We start from the raw sequence: 21319 nt of genomic DNA, 5'->3' as shown, positions 1-21319 counted from the left end.
CCTTCAACTACCAAGCACACATGTAACAGGTCAGCCAGTTTCATAGCTACAAATCTTCTGACAGGTGCCCATTAAATAACAAAGAACATTCACATGTGTAATACATGGTATGAAGGAGTTATCACTGGGAGCAAGCACACATACGTGATATCCGGCAGAGAGCCTGAATAGGGCAGGGTGGAGAGTTCTAACAAGCGGACAAGCTCTGGCAGACCTGATCATGGATGGTCATTCTGTAGAAGAGGATATGTAATAATATATAATATATATATATATATATATATATATATATATTATTTTATTTTTTTTCTATACAGCTTTCACTTTATATACAGACTAGGCTCTGATGGCTGGATCTCTAGCCATTATCTCTTAGCTCCTGACAACTCATAGACACTCGCCATAATCTTAGCAACTTGATATAAAATTCAGGAGCTTACAAAGAGCGGTTACAAGTTTTAATTTGCACCAGTTTTGATAAATCTCACCCAATGGCATTGGTCATGGTCGTAACTTCCAGGGTAGCAGGCATAGCAGTTGCCATAGGGCCCAACAATGAATGGGGCCCATTTTCACATAAGCTGCAGTTAGTGATAAAATGTAAATAAGATGCCAAGGAAAGTTAATGCCCCCATTTTAAGTTTTACTCTGGCGCCTCATGGTTACTTCTGCTGTTACTTATTCCTGTCCTGTGACATCATACGTGTATTACACTTCCGTGTGACATTTCATATGATGCCAGTGTTGTAAGCGCTACATTATTCCTGTTCTGTGACATCATACGTGTATTACACTTCCGTGTGACATTTCATATGATGCCAGTGTTGTAACATCACTACATTATTCCTGTTCTGTGACATCATACGTGTATTACACTTCCGTGTGACATTTCATATGATGACAGTGTTGTAAGCGCTACATTATTCCTGTTCTGTGACATCATACGTGTATTACACTTCCGTGTGACATTTCATATGATGCCAGTGTTGTAACATCACTACATTATTCCTGTTCTGTGACATCATACGTGTATTACACTTCCGTGTGACATTTCATATGATGACAGTGTTGTAACATCACTACATTATTCCTGTTCTGTGACATCATACGTGTATTACGCTTCCGTGTGACATTTCATATGATGCCAGTGTTGTAACATCACTACATTATTCCTGTCCTGTGACATCATACGTGTATTATACTTCCGTGTGACATTTCATATGATGACAGTGTTATAACATCACTACATTATTGCTGTCCTGTGACATCATACGTGTATTATACTTCCGTGTGACATTTCATATGATGCCAGTGTTGTAACATCACTACATTATTGCTGTTCTGTGACATCATACATGTATTATACTTCCGTGTGACATTTCATATGATGCCACTGTTGTAACATCACTACATTATTGCTGTCCTGTGACATCATACGTGTATTATACTTCCGTGTGACATTTCATATGATGCCAGTGTTATAACATCACTACATTATTGCTGTTCTGTGACATCATACGTGTATTATACTTCCGTGTGACATTTCATATGATGCCAGTGTTGTAACATCACTACATCATTGCTGTCCTGTGACATCATACATGTATTACACTTCCGTGTGACATTTCATATGATGCCAGTGTTGTAACATCACTACATTATTCCTGTCCTGTGACATCATACGTGTATTACACTTCCGTGGGACATTTCATATGATGGCAGTGTTGTAACCACTACATTATTGCTGTCCTGTGACATCATACATGTATTACACTTCCGTGTGACATTTCATATGATTACCACTGAGGAAGGAGTAAAGTAACACTCCGAAACGCGTTTGGTGCTCAACTTATTGACTTGCATAGTGGGAATATCATCATAATCCACACTAACTGGACTTTGCTTATCTATTTGAAGAAAAAAGAGTAAGGAGTACGAACTGTAGTCACCCTATAGACACAGTACCTGGAGAGTAACGCCCACAGGATCGAGGCAGAGGCAAGCACTTACTTTTGCTGTACCCGAAAAAGATCCATTGAATGTGCGGGACTCGATTATCGTAGTGTCTGGGTTGATAACTACCGAATCCGTGTTCGAAGGTAGTGACACGTGAGACGCCGAAAGTTAAGTCTGATACACGTGAGACGCCGAACACAAAATCTTCATACCCTACAGTGTACAGCCTGACCACTGCTACAGCGATTACCAGCAGAAGGCCTCAGACAAGCTCCCATACATACAAGATAAGTAAAGATCTAACTCATCGAATATTGCTGCTGTGCCGATTTTTTTTATCACCATTCGAAAATGTGGGACGCCGCGAAATGGTTTTAACATAGACGGCCTCAGATCATACGATTATTCACCACTATGTTATTAAAAGTCCTCACACCTGCAGGTTTAGGAACCTAATCTGGATGTGGTGTTGACCTGTGTTTTTTTCTGGTATTGGACATTTTTATTGAAACCCCCCCTTTTTTACATCACTATTATATTATCTATATTGCTCTATTGACTACCAATTTATGCTTCTATGACACATCGTATTTTGTTTCACTGTTGCTGATTTTATATTGTCGTCTATTTGAGATTGTTTAATAAATAAGTATTATATTAGAATTTTCCGATTTCGATGTGACTCCATGTGTTGAGTGCCCTTCTATATATTCCAATCCTGCCACATTTCATATGATGCCAGTGTTGTAACATAAATACATTATTCCTGTCCTGTGACATAATACGTGTATTATACTTCCGTGTGACATTTCATATGATGCCAGTCAGGGTGGATTTGATTTAAAGGGAACCTGTCACCAGTTTTATGGTGTCCTAACTAAGGGCAACATAAATAAGTGACTGATTCTCTAAGCAAAATGCTGGGTCACTTTCTTTAATTGACCCAGTCAATCTGCCAACATCTTGTATTGAAAAGCTCCAGCTGATAATGATGAGTCATGAATATTCATGAGCTCCTGACTCTCCCCGCCCACCTGCTGCTGAATGACAGTTTGTTTCCATAGGAACCAGCAGCAGGTGGGCAGGGGAGTGGCTATAGCTCCGAATTAAATATACGCTAGACTCAATGACATCACTCCGGACTCCAATCAACTCATTAGCATGCGGCATCTTTGTGTGTATATTATGAGGTAACCATCTGTCACACCAGTAAGTGAATACATCTAAGGCACTTTTTAGTAGTTAATGATTGTATATAATTAGTTATATTATAATCAAATATCCACATGACAGGTTCCCTTTAAATCACTAGTCAGTAAGGCCTCTTTCACACGGGCGTCATGTTTTTTGCCCGGATAAGAGGCGGGTGCGTTGCGGGAAAATGCACGATTTTTCCGCGCGAGTGCAAAACATTGTCATGCGTTTTGCACTCGCGTGAGAAAAATCGCGCATGTTTGGTACCCAGACCCGAACTTCTTCACAGAAGTTCGGGCTTGGGATTGATGGTCTGAAGATTGTATTATTTTCCCTTATAACATGGTTATAAGGGAAAATAATAGCATTCTGAATACAGAATGCTTAGTATAATAGTGCTGGAAGGGTTAAAAATAATAAAAAAGTTAACTCACCTTCTCCTCTTGTTAGCGTAGATCCCGGTCTGTTCTTTAGCTGTGGACTGAATGACCTGAGGTGACGTCAGATCACATGCTCCAATCACATGGTCCATCACCGTGGTGATGGAGCATGTGATCTGACGTCATCAAAGGTCCTTTAGCCCACAGATAAAGAACAGACCGGCATCTACGCTAACAAGAGGAGAAGGTGAGTTAACTTTTTTATTATTTTTAACCCTTCCAGCACTATTATACTATGCATTCTGTATTCAGAATGCTATTATTTTCCCTTATAACCATGTTATAAGGGAAAATAATACAGTGAATAGACTGTCACCTAGCAACCATGCGTGAAAATCGCACCGCATCCGCACTTGCTTGCGGATGCATGTGATTTTCACGCAACCCCATTCATTTCTATAGGGCCTGCGTTACGTGAAAAACGCACAAAGAGGAGCATGCTGCGATTTTCACGCAACGCACAAGTGATGCGTGAAAATCACCGCTCGTGTGCACAGCCCCATAGAAATGAATGGGTCAGGATTCAGTGCGGGTGCAGTGCGTTCACCGCACGCATCGCACCCGCACGGAAAACTCGCCCGTGTGAAAGGGGCCTAAGGCTTAATTTAAATCATAGTTTTCTACATAAAGACTCATTCTTGCTGGTATAACTTATAATATGCAAGTAGATAGAGATTTTTAGAATAACAACTTTTCATATTAGTTTGATTAGGTTGATTCTGCATTCATAGGTTTGTGGAAGTTAGGATTAAGGTATTTTTCTCAACTCTGTTCATGTTATAACATTTTTGCTGTGAAGAAAAGGCATGTGATCTCTGCTGAGTCAAATTCAGATTTGAGAACTGCAAAAGTAAGGCCTCTTTCACACTTGCGTTGTCCGGATCCGGCGTGTACTCCACTTGCCGGAATTACACGCCGGATCCGGAAAAACGCAAGTGTACTGAAAGCATTTGAAGACGGATCCGTCTTCAAAATGCTTTCAGTGTTACTATGGCAGCCAGGACGCTATTAAAGTCCTGGTTGCCATAGTAGGAGCGGGGAGCGGTATACTTACAGTCCGCGCGGCTCCCGGGGCGCTCCAGAATGACGTCAGAGCGCCCCATGCGCATGGATGACGCGCCATGCAATCACGTGATCCATGCGCTTGGGGCGCCCTGACGTCACTCTGGAGCGCCCTGGAAGCCGCACGGACGGTAAGTATACTGCTCCCCCGCTCCCCGCTACACTTTACCATGGCTGCCAGGACTTTAGTGTCCCGGCAGCCATGGTAACCATTCAGAAAAAGCTAAACGTCGGATCCGGCAATGCGCAGAAACGACGTTTAGCTTAAGGCCGGATCCAGATCAATGCCTTTCAATGGGCATTAATTGTGGATCCGGCCTTGCGGCAAGTCTTCAGGATTTTTGGCCGGAGCAAAAAGCGCAGCATGCTGCGGTATTTTCTCCGGCCAAAAAACTTTCTGTTCCGGAACTGAAGACATCCTGATGCACCCTGAACGGATTTCTCTCCATTCAGACTGCATTAGGATAAAACTGATCAGGATTCTTCCGGCATAGAGCCCCGACGACGGAACTCTATGCCGGAAGACAATAACGCAGGTGTGAAAGAGCCCTAAACCAAGCATCTGTGATAATATCTTGTAGGCAGAGAAACTGCCCAATAATCTTACAAAAACCTCTGGAAGAACATGACATTGTGAATGGATTAATGGAATTTATTTACCCAAAAAATTACACGTATAGAAACATAGAATGTGTCTGCAGATGAGAACCATTGGGCCCATCTAGTCTGCCCAATATACTGAATACTATGGATAGCCCCTGGCTCTATCTTATATGAAGGATGGCCTTATGCCTATCCCATGCATGCTTAAACTCCTTCACTGTATTTGCAGCTACCACTTCTGCAGGAAGGCTATTCCATGCATCCACTACTCTCTCAGTAAAGTAATACTTCCTGATATTACTTTTAAACCTCTGCCCCTCTAATTTAAAACTATGTCCTCTTGTAGCAGTTTTTCTTTTTAAATATTCTTTCCTCTTTTACCTTGTTGATTCCCTTCATGTATTTAAAAGTTTCTATCATATCCCCTCTGTCTCGTCTTTCTTCCAAGCTATACATATTAAGGTCCTTTAATCTTTCCTGGTAAGTTTTATCCTGCAATCCATGTACCAGTTTAGTAGCTCTTCTCTGAACTCTCTCCAAAGTATCAATATCCTTCTGGAGATATGGTCTCCAGTACTGAGCACAATACTCCACATGAGGTCTCACTAGTGCTCTGTAGAGCGGCATGAGCACCTCCCTCTTTCTACTGGTAATTCCTCTCCCTATACACCTAACCATTCTGCTAGCATTTCCTGCTGCTCTATGACATTGTCTGCCTACCTTTAAGTCTTCTGAAATAATGATCCCTAAATCCCTTTCCTCAGTTACTGAGGTTAGGACTGTATCACTGATTTTAAGAGGACATTGTTTTAAATTAGAGGGGCAAAGGTTTAACAGTAATATCAGGAAGTATTACTTTACTGAGAGAGTAGTGGATGCATGGAATAGCCTTCCTGCAGAAGTGGTAGCTGCAAATACAGTGAAGGAGTTTAAGCATGCATGGGATAGGCATAAGGCCATCCTTCATATAAGATAGGGACAGGGGCTATTCATAGTACTTAGTATATTGGGCAGACTAGATGGGCCAAATGGTTCTCATCTGCCGACACATTCTATGTTTCTATATTCTGCTCTTGGGTTTTTACGTCCCAGATGCATTATCTTGCACTTATCAACATTACATTTTAGTTGCCAGATTTTTGACCATTCCTCTAGTTTTCCCAAGTCCTTTTCCATTTGGTGTATCCCTCCAGGAACATAAACCCTGTTACAAATCTTTGTATCATCTGCAAAAAGACACACCTTACCATCGAGGCCTTCTGCAATTTCGCTGATAAAGATATTAAACAATATGGGTCCCAGAACTGATCCCCGAGGTACCCCACTGGTAACAAGACCTTGGTCTGAATATACTCCATTGACTACAACCCTCTGTTGTCTGTCCCTAAGCCACTGACTAATCCAGGGATGGCCAACCTGAGGCTCTCCAGCTGTTGCAAAACTATAACTCCCAGCATGCCCCGGGATACCTACAGCTATTAGCCTACAGCAGGGCATGGTGGGAGTTGTAGTTTTACAACAGCTGGAGAGCCTCAGGTTGGCCATGCTTGGCCTAATCCATTCAACAATATGGGAGTCCATGTACAGCCTTATTCTACATAATTAAAAAACTAATCTTTGTTTCATGATGGAATAACCTTTGGATGGTAATATATTTTCCTCAAAAAGCATTTTATATAAAATAAATCCAATTTAAATAAAAAAAATCTGATTTAAACAAAAAAAAAAAGATTTTCTTGATTATTTTTTTTTTTTTTTTAAATCATTGATTTTTATCCATCCTGATGCCAGTGTTGTAACATCACTACATTATTCCTGTCCTGTGACATTATACATGTATTATACTTCCCTGTGACATTTCATATGATGCCAGTGTTGTAAGCGCTACATTATTCCTGTCCTGTGACATCATACATGTATTACACTTCCGTGTGACATTTCATATGATGCCAGTGTTGTAACATCACTACATTATTCCTGTCCTGTGACATCATACGTGTATTACACTTCCGTGTGACATTTTATATGATGCCAGTGTTGTAACATCACTACATTATTCCTGTCCTGTGACATCATACATGTATTATACTTCCCTGTGACATTTCATATGATGCCAGTGTTGTAACATCACTACATTATTCCTGTCCTGTGACATCATACATGTATTACACTTCCGTGTGACATTTCATATGATGCCAGTGTTGTAACCGCTACATTATTCCTGTCCTGTGACATCATACATGTATTATACTTCCCTGTGACATTTCATATGATGCCAGTGTTATAACATCACTACATTATTGCTGTTCTGTGACATCATACATGTATTATACTTCCCTGTGACATTTTATATGATGCCAGTGTTGTAACATCACTACATTATTGCTGTTCTGTGACATCATACATGTATTATACTTCCGTGTGACATTTCATATGATGCCACTGTTGTAACATCACTACATTATTGCTGTCCTGTGACATCATACGTGTATTATACTTCCGTGTGACATTTCATATGATGCCAGTGTTATAACATCACTACATTATTGCTGTTCTGTGACATCATACGTGTATTATACTTCCGTGTGACATTTCATATGATGCCAGTGTTGTAACATCACTACATCATTGCTGTCCTGTGACATCATACGTGTATTATACTTCCGTGTGACATTTCATATGATGCCAGTGTTGTAACATCACTACATTATTCCTGTCCTGTGACATCATACGTGTATTACACTTCCGTGTGACATTTCATATAATGCCAGTGTTGTAACATCACTACATTATTCCTGTCCTGTGACATCATACATGTATTATACTTCCCTGTGACATTTCATATGATGCCAGTGTTGTAACATCACTACATTATTCCTGTCCTGTGACATCATACATGTATTATACTTCCCTGTGACATTTCATATGATGCCAGTGTTGTAACATCACTACATTATTCCTGTCCTGTGACATCATACGTGTATTACACTTCCGTGTGACATTTCATATGATGCCAGTGTTGTAACATCACTACATTATTCCTGTCCTGTGACATCATACATGTATTACACTTCCGTGTGACATTTCATATGATGCCAGTGTTGTAAGCGCTACATTATTCCTGTTCTGTGACATCATACATGTATTACACTTCCGTGTGACATTTCATATGATGCCAGTGTTGTAACATCACTACATTATTCCTGTCCTGTGACATCATACATGTATTATACTTCCCTGTGACATTTCATATGATGCCAGTGTTGTAACATCACTACATTATTCCTGTCCTGTGACATCATACGTGTATTACACTTCCGTGTGACATTTTATATGATGCCAGTGTTGTAACATCACTACATTATTCCTGTCCTGTGACATCATACGTGTATTACACTTCCGTGTGACATTTCATATGATGCCAGTGTTGTAACATCACTACATTATTCCTGTCCTGTGACATCATACATGTATTACACTTCCGTGTGACATTTCATATGATGCCAGTGTTGTAACCGCTACATTATTCCTGTCCTGTGACATCATACGTGTATTACACTTCCGTGTGACATTTCATATAATGCCAGTGTTATAACATCACTACATTATTCCTGTCCTGTGACATCATACATGTATTATACTTCCGTGTGACATTTCATATAATGCCAGTGTTGTAACATCACTACATTATTCCTGTCCTGTGACATCATACGTGTATTATACTTCCCTGTGACATTTCATATGATGCCAAAAATATACAGTATACAGTAATTACATAGAAAAAATTGGTCTGGGCATAAAAATTTTAATAGATGGTTCCGCAAAAATGGAACTGATACGGAAGACATACGGATGCATTTCGGTATGTGTTCAGTTTTTTTTTGCGGACCCATTGACTTGAATGGAGCCATGGAACGTGATTTGCGGGCAATATTAGGGCATGTACTACCTTTCAACGGAACGTAAATACGGAAAGGGAATGCATATGGAGTACATTCAATTTTTTTTTTGCAGAACCATTGAGATAAATGGTTCCGTATACGGAACGCAAAAAAAACGGGCCGTAAACAACAAAAAAACGGTCGTGTCAAAGAGTCCTAAGCCAACTAATAATTGGTATAAAGCCAGAAAGAAGTGTATATCCCTGCACCCAGGGGCGGCTGGAAACTTAAAGTGGCCCCAATGTTGTAGATGTCCACAATGACACAAGTTGTTGGGGTAAATGCTAGTTGGCAGGTACAGTAATAACATAGTGTAGCACAGAATACAATAGGGTGGCCCTATGGGCATTGGTCCACTGGGAAAGTTCCCTGTAGAGTCTATGACCAGTCCACCCCTGTCTGCTCCACATTCATCATCCATGGCATCACTGTGTGTATTATGCCAATCCAGTGACATCAATGTGTGCACTAACCGTGTACTATGACTTCACTGTGCACAATATTCCACTATTACATCACTGTGTACATTACCTCTGTACTGTGACATGACTATGTGCACTATGACCTCAATGTGTGCCTTTACAAAGGACGACAGAGCAGCAGCTTGTCGGGAAGCGCTCCTTCCCTATAATCAACTGCTTATCAGCAGAGGAGTGTGTGGCATTTACATGCAGCGCTCTCCTCCACAGTATGGGGAGGAGAATGCCTTCGCTCTTCCCCATAAGTGTTTGCCGTTAGCAGATCATTTTTTCGCAGCACAATCTGCTGCCAGCAAACGATCATTTTTGTGTATGCACAAATGATCGAATTATTTGATGAACAAGCGTTTTTCTCGTTAATTGGCGGTACATTTACACCCGTCCAGATAATTGCTAACGAGCGTTTCTATGAACACTTGTTAGCGATTATCTTGCGGGATTTCCAGCCCATGTAAAGGGCCCTTTAGCCTTTTGCATTAAGGAGAGCAACCACAAGCTTTTCTGCTGCTGTGGTCATGGTGAAGCTTCGCTATGCGGCCCCATGGTCACTGCACTTCTCAGTCCTACGTACAGCTCTCGGTGCAACTTTCCTGTAACTGGGTGGTGTTTTCTATTGCACATAATTTAGATTAATGGTAAAGTATTGGTGTGTGCGGTGCCTCAATTTACATAGTACATAACATAGTACATAAGGCCGAAAAAAGACATTTGTCCACCCAGTTCGGCCTGTCATCAGAAAAGTCACACATTCTCGCCCTGCCATGACTGGGATGTGTGTGGAAAAAAAGGAGAGGGGGAAATAAATCCCAAAATAGAGCAATAATCTTAGACTTCCCTTGGACGAGATATCCAGGTGGTGTTTAGAAGAACAACAACCGGGAGCCACCAGGGAGGACAAAGAGGGGGCACTAGTGAGTGAATAGGTAGGTGGTGAGAGGCTGCCAGGAGTGGCTGAATATACAGCAATGGTCGCCGTATATAGCAGAAGTTGGCAAAAGGCGCAACAGGGAACCAGCCACAACGAGGGACGTGTGGTGTAAGAAAAGCCAAATACATATAAATGCTTAGAAAGGAGCCTTAAGACATAGGTGATCCGTGTAAAACGTAATGGCCATAAACTATATAGGAGGAGCAATCTGTATGTTGCAACATAAAGATTATATATTGCGTTCGGACCTCAGTAGGTAACAGCGGATATAAAAAAGGCAGTATATAAAAAAGTAAATAAAATAAATAGACATATCCATATAGGGTATGTAACTCCCTTCACTGGGGGAGACAGTCTAAGGCCTCATGCACACGACCGTATTTTGTTTCCTTGTCCTTTCCGTTTTTTGGGCTGATAGAATGCGGACCCATTCATTTCAATGAGTCTTCAAATAATGCGGACAGCACACCATGTGCTGTCCGCATCAGTATGTCCGTTCCGTAGCCCCGCGCAAAAAAAAAATTGTGCATGTCCTATTTTTGTCTAGTTTGCGGACAAGGATAGGCACTATTACAATGAATCCACAAAAATAATGGATCTGCAAAAAAAAAAAACGGATGCCATACGGACGTCATCTTTTTTTTGCGGATCCACAATTTGCGGACCGCAAAACACATACGATCATGTGCATGTAACCCCCTTCAGCCTAAGGGATAAGCATAAAACACCCATAGGCTAAACTCCCCCGGACAGGATCGCTTGTAGATTCTATAATTGATCCTGGCCGGGGGAGTTTAGCCTATGGGTGTTTTAGGCTGTCTCCCCCAGTGAAGGGAGTTACATATATGGTTATGTCTATTTAATTTATCTACCCTTTTATATACCGCCTTGTGGTTTTTATGGCTCTATCTGCTGTTACCTACTGAGGTCCAAACACAATATATAATCTTTATGTTGCCACATACAGATTGCTCCTCTATATAATTTACGGCCATTAAGTTTTACACGGATCACGTTATAAGCATTTATATTTGGCTTTTCTTACACCACACTTCCCTCATTGTGGCTGGTTCCCTGTTGCTCCTTTTCCTTTTGCCTATGACTGGGATGTGACACCTCTGCAGGTTGCTGTAACTTTGGTGTGAATTTGTAGACTTAGGGTACTTTCACACTAGTGGTTTTCTTTTCTGACGCTGAGTTCCGTCCTAGGGGCTCCGTACCGGAAAAGAACTGATCAGGTATATCCCCATGCATTCTGAATGGAGAGTAATCCGTTCAGGATGCATCAGGATGTCTTCAGTTCAGTCTTTGACTGTTCAGGACAGAGATAATACCGCAGCATGCTACTGTTTTATCTCCGGCCCAAAAAAACGAAGACTTGCCTGAACGCCGGATCCGGCATTTTTCCTCATAGGAATGTATTGGTGCCAGATCCGGCATTCAGAATACCGGAATGCTGGATCCGTCCTTGCGCAGACCGGTAAAAATGTGAAAAAAGATACAAGACGGATCCTTCTGTCCGCATGACAAGCGGAGCGACGGATCCGTCCTTGCAATGCATTTGTGTCTCACAAATGCTTTCAGTCACATCCAAATCGGCGGATCTGGCGACGGAACTGCCCGCCGGATCACACTGCCACAAGTGTGAAAGTAGCCTAAGAGCTCATGCAGACGGCCCTAAGTGTTTTGAGTATATGCCGGCATTTATTTTTAAACCTATCCATGTCCGCGAAGCGGATTAGAATAGGACATGTTTTATTGTGAATTAAATGGGTCCGATATGGACCGGATGTGGACAGAAACTACTGCGTGTGCATGGCCCTACCTCCTTTACACAGTGCCGAACATACACTAAACTCCACACAGCGCAGGGTTTATAAGAACACATACAGAAAAATCCACAGCATGGTCCTTGAGGGACCAGACTGCATTAGATTGGTGATTAGAACTTGAAGGACAATGACACATAGTGAGGTAATGAACGATCCCAGCACGTCTCTCCATGCTCCTGCCATACTTTACATTGCAGTTGCACACACGACGCTATTTAGCCACTTACGATGGAATTCTTCATCAAGGCTTTGACTGTAAACCCTTCGGAGGAAGCAGATGCTTTCTTGCTTTTCCAGCTATCAGCCTGAGCCACCTTGTTGACGCTGCTCTCGATCACCATATTCAAGGTTCTCTGCTGACGACAAGCCGCTAAGCGTGAGGATGAACTGCGTCCGAGCACCGTGGAGGGAAGATGTTTATGGCCGTTACCAAGACAACAACGGCACACGCTGACTCTTGTTGCTAAGCGACGCGTCAACTCAGCTTTGACGTAGCGTGCGACCAGGGAAACATACTATCCCGACATGCCTTGCACCTATGCGCATGCGCTCTGTATTCGGCCTGAGGTGTGCGGGTTTCCATGGCGCGGCTATAGTATTCACTATGTTATGTACTGTTCTCACTGCAGGAAACCGCTGTTTATGAATTCATACCTGAGAGGGAAGAGAGCAAGGTGTAAAGCGGTCAGATAACGGCGGAGCATATCAGAGGAAGGACTTGGTCTTCACGAAACACTTTTTATTCTGCCATTTTGGCTTTAGGGTGTAAAATGTGACTGATCAGTTAAAGGGGTTGTCTGAGCGATCCTAAAATCTGCCCAACTGCCCCGAAATGACTTATAACAACGTCCTATACTAATTTCTTCCCCACCGTGCTGCGGTCATACCACTGTATACAGGAAAGCGCGGCGATGTACCGCGTGTATACAGCTTGTGACCGATGCAGCCAGTCATTGGCCTCAGCCATCTCCTGTGATATCACTAACCCTGGGTTCAGACCTGAGCGTTCTGAAAGGAGCGCTCTGTATGCGCGATTGTACAGGCGTTTACAATCGCGCATACAGAGACAAGCGAACACACATTGTCGCGCGTTTCCGAATATCTATGTACGGGAACACGCGACAAAACGCCCCAAAAAAGCTCAAGAACTTGTTTGAGCGTCGGGCGTTTTACAGCGCGATCGTACGCGCTGTAAAACGCCCAGGTGAGAACCATTCCCATAGGGAATCATTGGTTTCTTGTTGAGCGTTTTACAGCGCGTAGGAACGCGCTGTAAAACGCTCAGGTCTGAACTTAGGGTAAGGGTACATTTACACGAAAACCGCAAATCGCAGTCCACAATGCACTAGGCTTGTGAATCCCGTATTGCTGAGCGGACCTATTCACTTGAATGTGTCCGCAATCTGCAATGTACGGCAAAAGATAGGACATGTCCTTGTCTCCGCGCCGTACCTTGATTGCACACACATTCAAGTTAATGGGTCTGCATCTGTGATATGCCGATGCCTGTGCATTGCGGGACTGCCTTTAGCGGTCTGCAACACAGGCACGGACGGCCTACGGTCCCTGAATGGACCCTAAGGACAGCAATTAGCTGCATCGCTCACGTGCTATGTGGACAGTTGGAACTGCAGCAGAGAAAGCTGAGTTTTTTTTTTTTTTTTTAAGGCGTCATATTGGGGTACATAACACTTTTTGATAGTAATTCTGGCTTTTTATTTCATGGTTTTCACTGCATTGGATAATTGACATTATAATTATGTAGTGCAGGTGGTGATACCAAATATGTGGCGGAGATTTTATTTTTGCACATTTTTCCATTGTAAAGCTCATTTTAGGTATTTTACTTGGATTTATTTTATTTAATAAAACTTTTTTTTTAACCATTTACTTGTCCCACAAGGGGACTTTAATAGGCCGTCTTTTTACCACTTCTATAATACCCTATACTGCTTATTCAGTGAAGAGTATGATACTGTCGGTCGGATACTGATGGGCATACACTGTAGGCAGGCCTGGACCATGCCAAGACATCAGTACCCTTCAATCTCATTTCTGGTGTGCCAAGGGGAGGGAGAGGGAGCTCTAAACCATGCAGACGTTGTGATTGCTATTGGCACTTTTGCTAGTGTGGGCAGGTTGAGCAGGAGCTTGGCTTTCCATTCAGTGCTTAGACTAGGCCCTTGTAAAAAAAAAAAAAGCCTAAAGCCAATTAGTGACCTCTATAAAAAGGCATATGGGTTAAGACTAGGGTTACAGTAACTATACAAAAATTGGAGCTCACAAAGTACCAGTATAAAAATATTTTATTGCGATCACAGTAATACATATATAAAAGATGTTACTTGAAAAGAATGTAGCAGCGTCACATCGTACCTCCCCCACCACGTGACAAGGCCACGCAGTGCGGCGGGCCGACGTAGAGACGCCGGGTGGGAGCTGCCGCGCGCTGACCCTAGCGCCATCCTGGATTGGGTACACTGAGCTTTCCTGTGCAAGTCTCCTTTCATCAGGTTCCTTGGTATCTTTGCCTTTAAGCAGTTTTCACATTCTTGTCCCTGTTTTCATGGGCAGTATATAGCTTGACACTGTGTTTTCTCAGGACTGCTGCGAACAATCTGTAGATTTTAGATTTTTATGTATACACTGATGTAACATACAAGACTTATCCCCATTTAATATACGTCAAACAACAAGTCTTTATATTATAATATGAATATGCAGCCTGTGTCCCACTAGGATGGTGTCTTTTTTTGCTGCTACCTTCTTTTTAAAGGGGTTCTGCACTTTCATTTAACTGATGATCTATCCTCTGGATAGATCATCAGCTTCTGATCGGCGGGGGTCCGACACCCGGGACCCCATCCGATCAGCTGTTTGAGAAGGAAGCGGTGCTCCAGTAGCGCCGCGGCCTTCTGTTTACCACCGCGGCCTTCTCACTGTTTACCGCCGGCCCAGTGACGTCACGACTAGTATCAACTAGCGTGGGCGCGGCTAAGCTGTGTTCACTTGAATGGAGCTTAGCCGCGCCCACGCTAGTTGATGCTAGTCGTGACATCAGTGGGCCGACGGTAAACAGTGAGAAGGCCGCGGCGCTACTTGAGCTCCGCTGCCTTCTCAAACAGCTGATCGGCGGAGGTCCCAGGTGTCGGACCCCCACCGATCAGAAGCTGATGATGTATCCAGAGGATAGAACATCAGTTAAATGAAAGTGCAGAACCCCTTTAAGTAACGTCTTTTATATATGTATTACTGGGATCTCAATAAAATATTTTTGTACTGGTACTTTGTGAGCTCAATTTTTTGTAGGTTTTGGTTCAGGAGCTGGTCCTCTCACCTTTTCAATAGTCGGCCCCCTCATTTTGCTGCAATATGTATTGTATACACTAGTTGTAGTTTTGGCATGTGGGCCCCTTTTGGTCTTGTTTTTGTATCACAGTAACTATAGTTGCACAACTTGAAGATCACAATTATGACATCACATATGATGATTGTCAATGTAGCACATAACTATACAATGTAGTACAACTTGTCAAACCTGCTGGATATTGGATTACAAGTCTCACATGACTTTGCAGTGTGGACAACAGTATAACTTGCTTGAGATTGGACTGTAAACTGTCTGCACTTTACCAAGTTGGAGACAAATCCGCTGTTTTCTGGTCATTCAGCTTGTCTCAGACCTCATCTTGCTCAGTTAAACCTCATTCATATGTCCGTATTCGTGCTTAAATCCAAGAAAAGTTGGTCAGTGATGCCTCTGTGAAGACGTCCGTGAAGGATCCATGTCAGTTTTTTCTGTCCTTGTATCATCCGTGTTTTACGGACACTGTGCAGTGGAAAAATAATGATCTGTGAAACATGGATGGCATCCATGTTGCATCTATGGTTTTCACGGATCAATAAACTATAATGGGCGTGACGGATCCGTGAACACAGAAAAAATAGAGCATGCACGGAACCATGGACTGTGCTAAAACACTCATGTGTGAATACACACATTAAAATGAATGGGGACGTGTGCGGTCCGCGGAGAACACGTACGTGAAACACTGACGTGTGAATGAGGCTTTAGGCTACTTTCACATTTGTTTTCCTTTCCGGTCTTGAGATCCGGCAGCGGATCTCAAAACCGGAGGAAAATGCTTCAGTTTTGTCCCCATTCATTATCAATGGGGACAGGACAACTTGTCAAATCTCCAAAACCTGATTTAAAAAAACGTATCCGGCGCCCATTGACTTGCAGTGATTTTAGTGCAGGATCTGTTGTGTCCATTTTCAATATAATTTCCATATGAACAGATGCAGCCGATTGTATTATTCAAACGTTTTGCTTTGGTTTTGATATCCCATGCCGGATCTTAAAACCGGACAGCAAAAACGCATATGTGAAAGTAGCCTTAAATTGACCTAGTAGCCTTTGCCTACGTTTGATCACTTTTATTTAATAAAAGTAATGTAATAAAGAGAAAAGAGTACAGAAAAAAAATTCAAACCACAAACGATAGAAATATGGTGTTACTGATTGTCCTGAAGTGCAGAATAAGGGCTCATGCACACGACAGTATTGCTTTTTCAGTGTTTTGCAGTCTGATTTTTAAAGATCCGTTGTTCCGTTTTTTGTTTCCGTTTTTCTGGTCCGTTTTTCCGTATGCCATATACAGTATGCAGTAATTACATAGAAAAAAATCGGCTGGGAATAACATTTTCAATAGATGGTTCAGCAAAAACAGAATGGATACGGAAGACATACGGATGCATTTCTTTTCACGGTACGGAAATACTGAAACGGAATGCACACGGAGACACTTCAGGTTTTTTTGCTGAACCATTGAAATGAATGGTTCAGTATATGTACCGCATACTGAACTCAAAAACGCCCAGTATACTGAACTCAAAATACTGTCGTGTGCATGAGCCCTAAAGCTGCCATGTCATTTTTAACACACAGTGAATTCCTTAAAAACAATACCCAAAATAACATTGCAGAATTGCTTTTTTTCCCTTTCATCCTCCATGATGGCATACCATGAGAGATGACCCGCCTCCAACCAGATAGGGACAGGATGTATAAATTAGACCCTCCTTCAGCTCCTCCACAGTGTCTTCCTGTCCCTCCAGGTAGGAGAAGGATCATCCTCATGGCACATGCTATGAGCCCGTTCTGTTTTCTGGCAGGCAGAGCGGTAAGAAGAAAAAATGCCTTATTTGCACATGAGGGAACGACAGCACCCGTGCCCTAGTTGGATATTGAGATGCTGTGAAGATGGCCGAGATTACCGCTCCTTACCTCCCGCTGTGGACGTCAGGCACGGAGGTCCGTGTGCGACCGGACACTCAGTCAGTCCCTCCGGTCTGTTGGGAAGACCAACAGACCTAATCCGGTCTATTGCGAATCTCCTCAGCGCGATCCAATAGTTTCGGCTCTCGCGATTACGCCACATCTCTTCCGCTCTGTGGAACGCACACTGAGGGGCGGAGCTACAATCAGCGCGCTGGATCATGGCGGAAGTCGCCCACTGATCTGAGGTCTGCAGGTGAGAGTATTTAAGAGGGGTTTGTAGAGAGAGGGATGTTGTAAACATGTCTGAGCAACCTGGTCAGATGGAAACCTCTCAGGGACCCTCTATCGTAAGTTAAGGTCCTGGTGGATGGGTGAGTGCTGGTTACATTACCCTTTGCTAGCCCCAGTATGTGCCTCTTCTCTCTCTCTCTCCCTCTATGGCTCTTCCTGTGTGAATGCAGAGTGATAAGGATGTAGCTCAGAAAAAAGCTAGTCCAAAAACTAAAAAATGTGTTCAGCTGGATTGCCCGACACTTATAACAAAAAAACTTTGCAAGAAATGTACCTCTAATATGGTGAAGGACTTAGTCCCGTCAATTAGAGAGGAGCTGCGAGATGTAATACGGGAAGAAATGAGATCTGCCATGGCAGAAAATCCGGTAGTTACTCCTGGGACATCTAGCTCTAAACACAGAGAAAATAACATAACAAAGACAGGTGCACTCTGCGGTCTTACTAACCCTCGTACTGATGGAAAATTGAGAATTAGCCAACATATCCTGCTTGGAGGACATGTCTGAGCCCGAGCACCGCGCCAAGGTTTCTCAAGTAGCTCGGGAACCTAACACTAAACCTACCTGGGCCGTATGGGCAATACCAGGAGCCAGTGGACGAATTACAGGTGCGCAAGGTCCGACTCAAAGCAATCGCCCAGTAACCTCCAGCATGTGACCATGCATACAATTGGAGGAGGCAGAGAGCTCTGAGCCCCACCCAAGACTGGCTGGCTGATATAGCCCGGGCCTCACATTTGCACCAGAATGCTGCCTGTGGGTGGCAATTGAGGCACATTCAGACTAGGAGTTTCTACACCTCCAAAAATACAAACTACAAATTGGCATGGTATTAAAAAGCAGGAAGTGCTCAACCCATATGCAGTGGTGCATCTTTACCGGGGGGAGGGGGGGGGGGTTGGGGGGGCAGATCCTGCACTTGTGGCCCGTTGCTAATGGCAATCCCCAGCAAAAATGCATACAATGGAGGATGCCTGCAGCGGACCACAAGTACCACAATGGAGATCCTACACAGGATAGCAATTGTGTGGATGTGATAAGCAGTCAAAATAACATAACAAAAACAAACACAGGTGCACTCTGCGGTCTTACTAACCCTCGTACTGGTGTAAAATTGAGAATTAGCCAACATATCCTGCTTGGAGGACATGTCTGAGCCCGAGCACCGCGCCAAGGTTTCTCAAGTAGCTCGGGAACCTAACGCTAAACCTACCTAGGCCGAATGGGCAATACCAGGAGCCAGTGGCCGAATTACAGGTGCGCAAGGTCCGACTCAAAGCAATCTCCCAGTAACCTTTAAACACAGAGATTCTAAAATGAGCATCTCCGGGTCATCATCCTCTGACTCAGAACTGGAGTCTGATTCGGAGGATGAAGATTCCGAGATCTCTTCCGGGTCTGATTCAGAGTATAAAAACTTCCTTTTTTCCTCTGAGGACACAAAGGAGTTAGTAAAAGCCATTAGGGCTACTATGGGGCTCTCTGACAAAAAAGTGCAGAGAACTGTCCAGGAACAAATGTATAGTGGTCTAGAACAAAGAAAAAAAAGAGGGTGTTTACGGTCCATAAAAATATGATGGAACTAATTTAAAGTGAATGGAAATCCCCAGACAAAAAACAGTTTATTCCAAAAACTATGAAACGTCGCCTCCCCTTCTGTGAAGAAGGCGAGACCCTATTAACAACTTGCCCCAAAGTTGATATATCTCTATCCAAACTAGTTAAAGGGGCTAATGCTCTCCCATTTGAAGATATGGAGACTTTAAAGGACCCCATGGACATAAAAACTGATCAGGTTCTTAAAAAGGTCTGGGATGCTAGCACAGCGCTATTTAAGCCTAAACTGGTGGCCACATCCGTAACGTATCTTTAAAAAGGTGGCTGTTACAGTTAGAGGTTCTCCTGAAAGAAGGAGCCTCTTATGATACTCTAAAAGACTCCTTTCCTCTACTAGTGAAAGCCGTTGATTTCATGTCAGACTCCACTGCAGAGTCAGTCAGAATGGCTGCTAAGACCTCTGGCCTAGCAGTAGTAGCTAGGAGAGCTCTCTGGTTAAAATCCTGGTCTGGTGATACCAGTTCAAAAACAAGACTTTGTAGTTTACCCTTTCATGGGAACCTACTGTTTGGCCAAGATCTTGAATCGATTTTAGAGAAGGCCTCGGACTAAAAAAAGTCATTCCCTAAAGATACAAACAAACGGAAATTTCCTTTTCGTAGGACTAAAAAAGGGAGTTCTTTCCAGGCCAAGTGAACCTCTAGGGGCCCTCCTTGGTCAAAAGGGAAAAATCTAAAAAGTGGTAACAGAGGTTTCTTATTTACCCCAAGAAATACAGACTCTACTAAACAATGACGCCAGGGAGGTAGGAGGAAAACTAAAGCTTTTCTTAAAGGAATGGAAAGATATCACAGTAAATCCCTGGGTGTTAAACATCATTTCAAAAGGTTACAATATTACCTTTCACCTTCCTCCTCCCCCAGATGTATTCAGAATAAACCCCATCTAAAGATCGGCTGTTCTACAGAAAAAAATGGAAGAGGGGATTCGGGATTTGTTGGCCGTTATTACGGTTCCTCTCTCTCAACAGAGGAAAGGTTATTATTCGACCATTTTTCTGGTAAAAAAAAAACTGACGCAAAATCTCGACTAATAATAAACTTAAAAAGATTAAACAAATTCATAAAACACGTCCAGTTCAAAATGGAAACAATAAGATCTATAATAAACCTGTTAAAAGAAGGAGATTGTTTAGCATCAGTAGAACTAAAAGATGCTTATTTCCATATCCCGGTTTGCGATGAACCTCAAAAGTTTCTCCGCATAGCGGTTTTCCTAGGGAAAGTACTATGTAATTTACAGTTTCAGGTACTCCCATTTGGAATTACCTCCACCCCAAGGGTATTTACCAAGGTAATGTTGGAGGTAGTGGCCCATGTAAGAAGACGAAACATCCTGATATTCCCCTACTTAGACGACCTGTTGATCGTAGGCAATTCAGAGACAGACATCGAAAACAATCTGTTTCTGACTTGCCAAACACTGTACCGAACAGGGTGGCTGATAAATTGAAAAACGTCAAATCCTTGCCCGTCTCAGGATTTAACCTTCCTGGGGGTTCGTCTAGATACGATTCACCAAGAGACAGTTCTTACAGACCAGAAGGTGACGGGATAAGCGAAAAGGTAACAAATTTCCAAAATCAACCCGTATGTACGATCAGAGAAGCAATGAAACTACTGGGGTCTCTGACCTCATGCATCCCGGCTGTAAGATAAGCTCAGTTCCACATCCGGATCCTGCAACAATG

At 42.8% G+C, this 21319-nt stretch overlaps 1 protein-coding gene across 1 annotated transcript in view; it reads right to left on the bottom strand.

The window, feature by feature from the left end:
* The window catches only part of PACRG (parkin coregulated), a 537929-nt gene extending 525064 nt beyond the window's left edge, over window positions 1-12865 (bottom strand). Inside the window, exon 1 of the mRNA XM_044292455.1 lies at window positions 12663-12865. Within this exon, the coding sequence (XP_044148390.1) occupies window positions 12663-12776 (114 nt within the window). The 5' untranslated portion in view covers window positions 12777-12865. The remainder of the gene's footprint in view (window positions 1-12662) is intronic.
* Between the last annotated feature and the right edge of the window lie 8454 nt (window positions 12866-21319).

The sequence above is a fragment of the Bufo gargarizans genome, chromosome 4, assembly GCF_014858855.1.
Source record: "Bufo gargarizans isolate SCDJY-AF-19 chromosome 4, ASM1485885v1, whole genome shotgun sequence".
Classification (NCBI taxonomy): domain Eukaryota; kingdom Metazoa; phylum Chordata; class Amphibia; order Anura; family Bufonidae; genus Bufo; species Bufo gargarizans.
The sequence above is the reverse complement of the archived record's forward strand: the minus strand, read 5'-3'. Positions and strand labels throughout refer to the sequence as shown.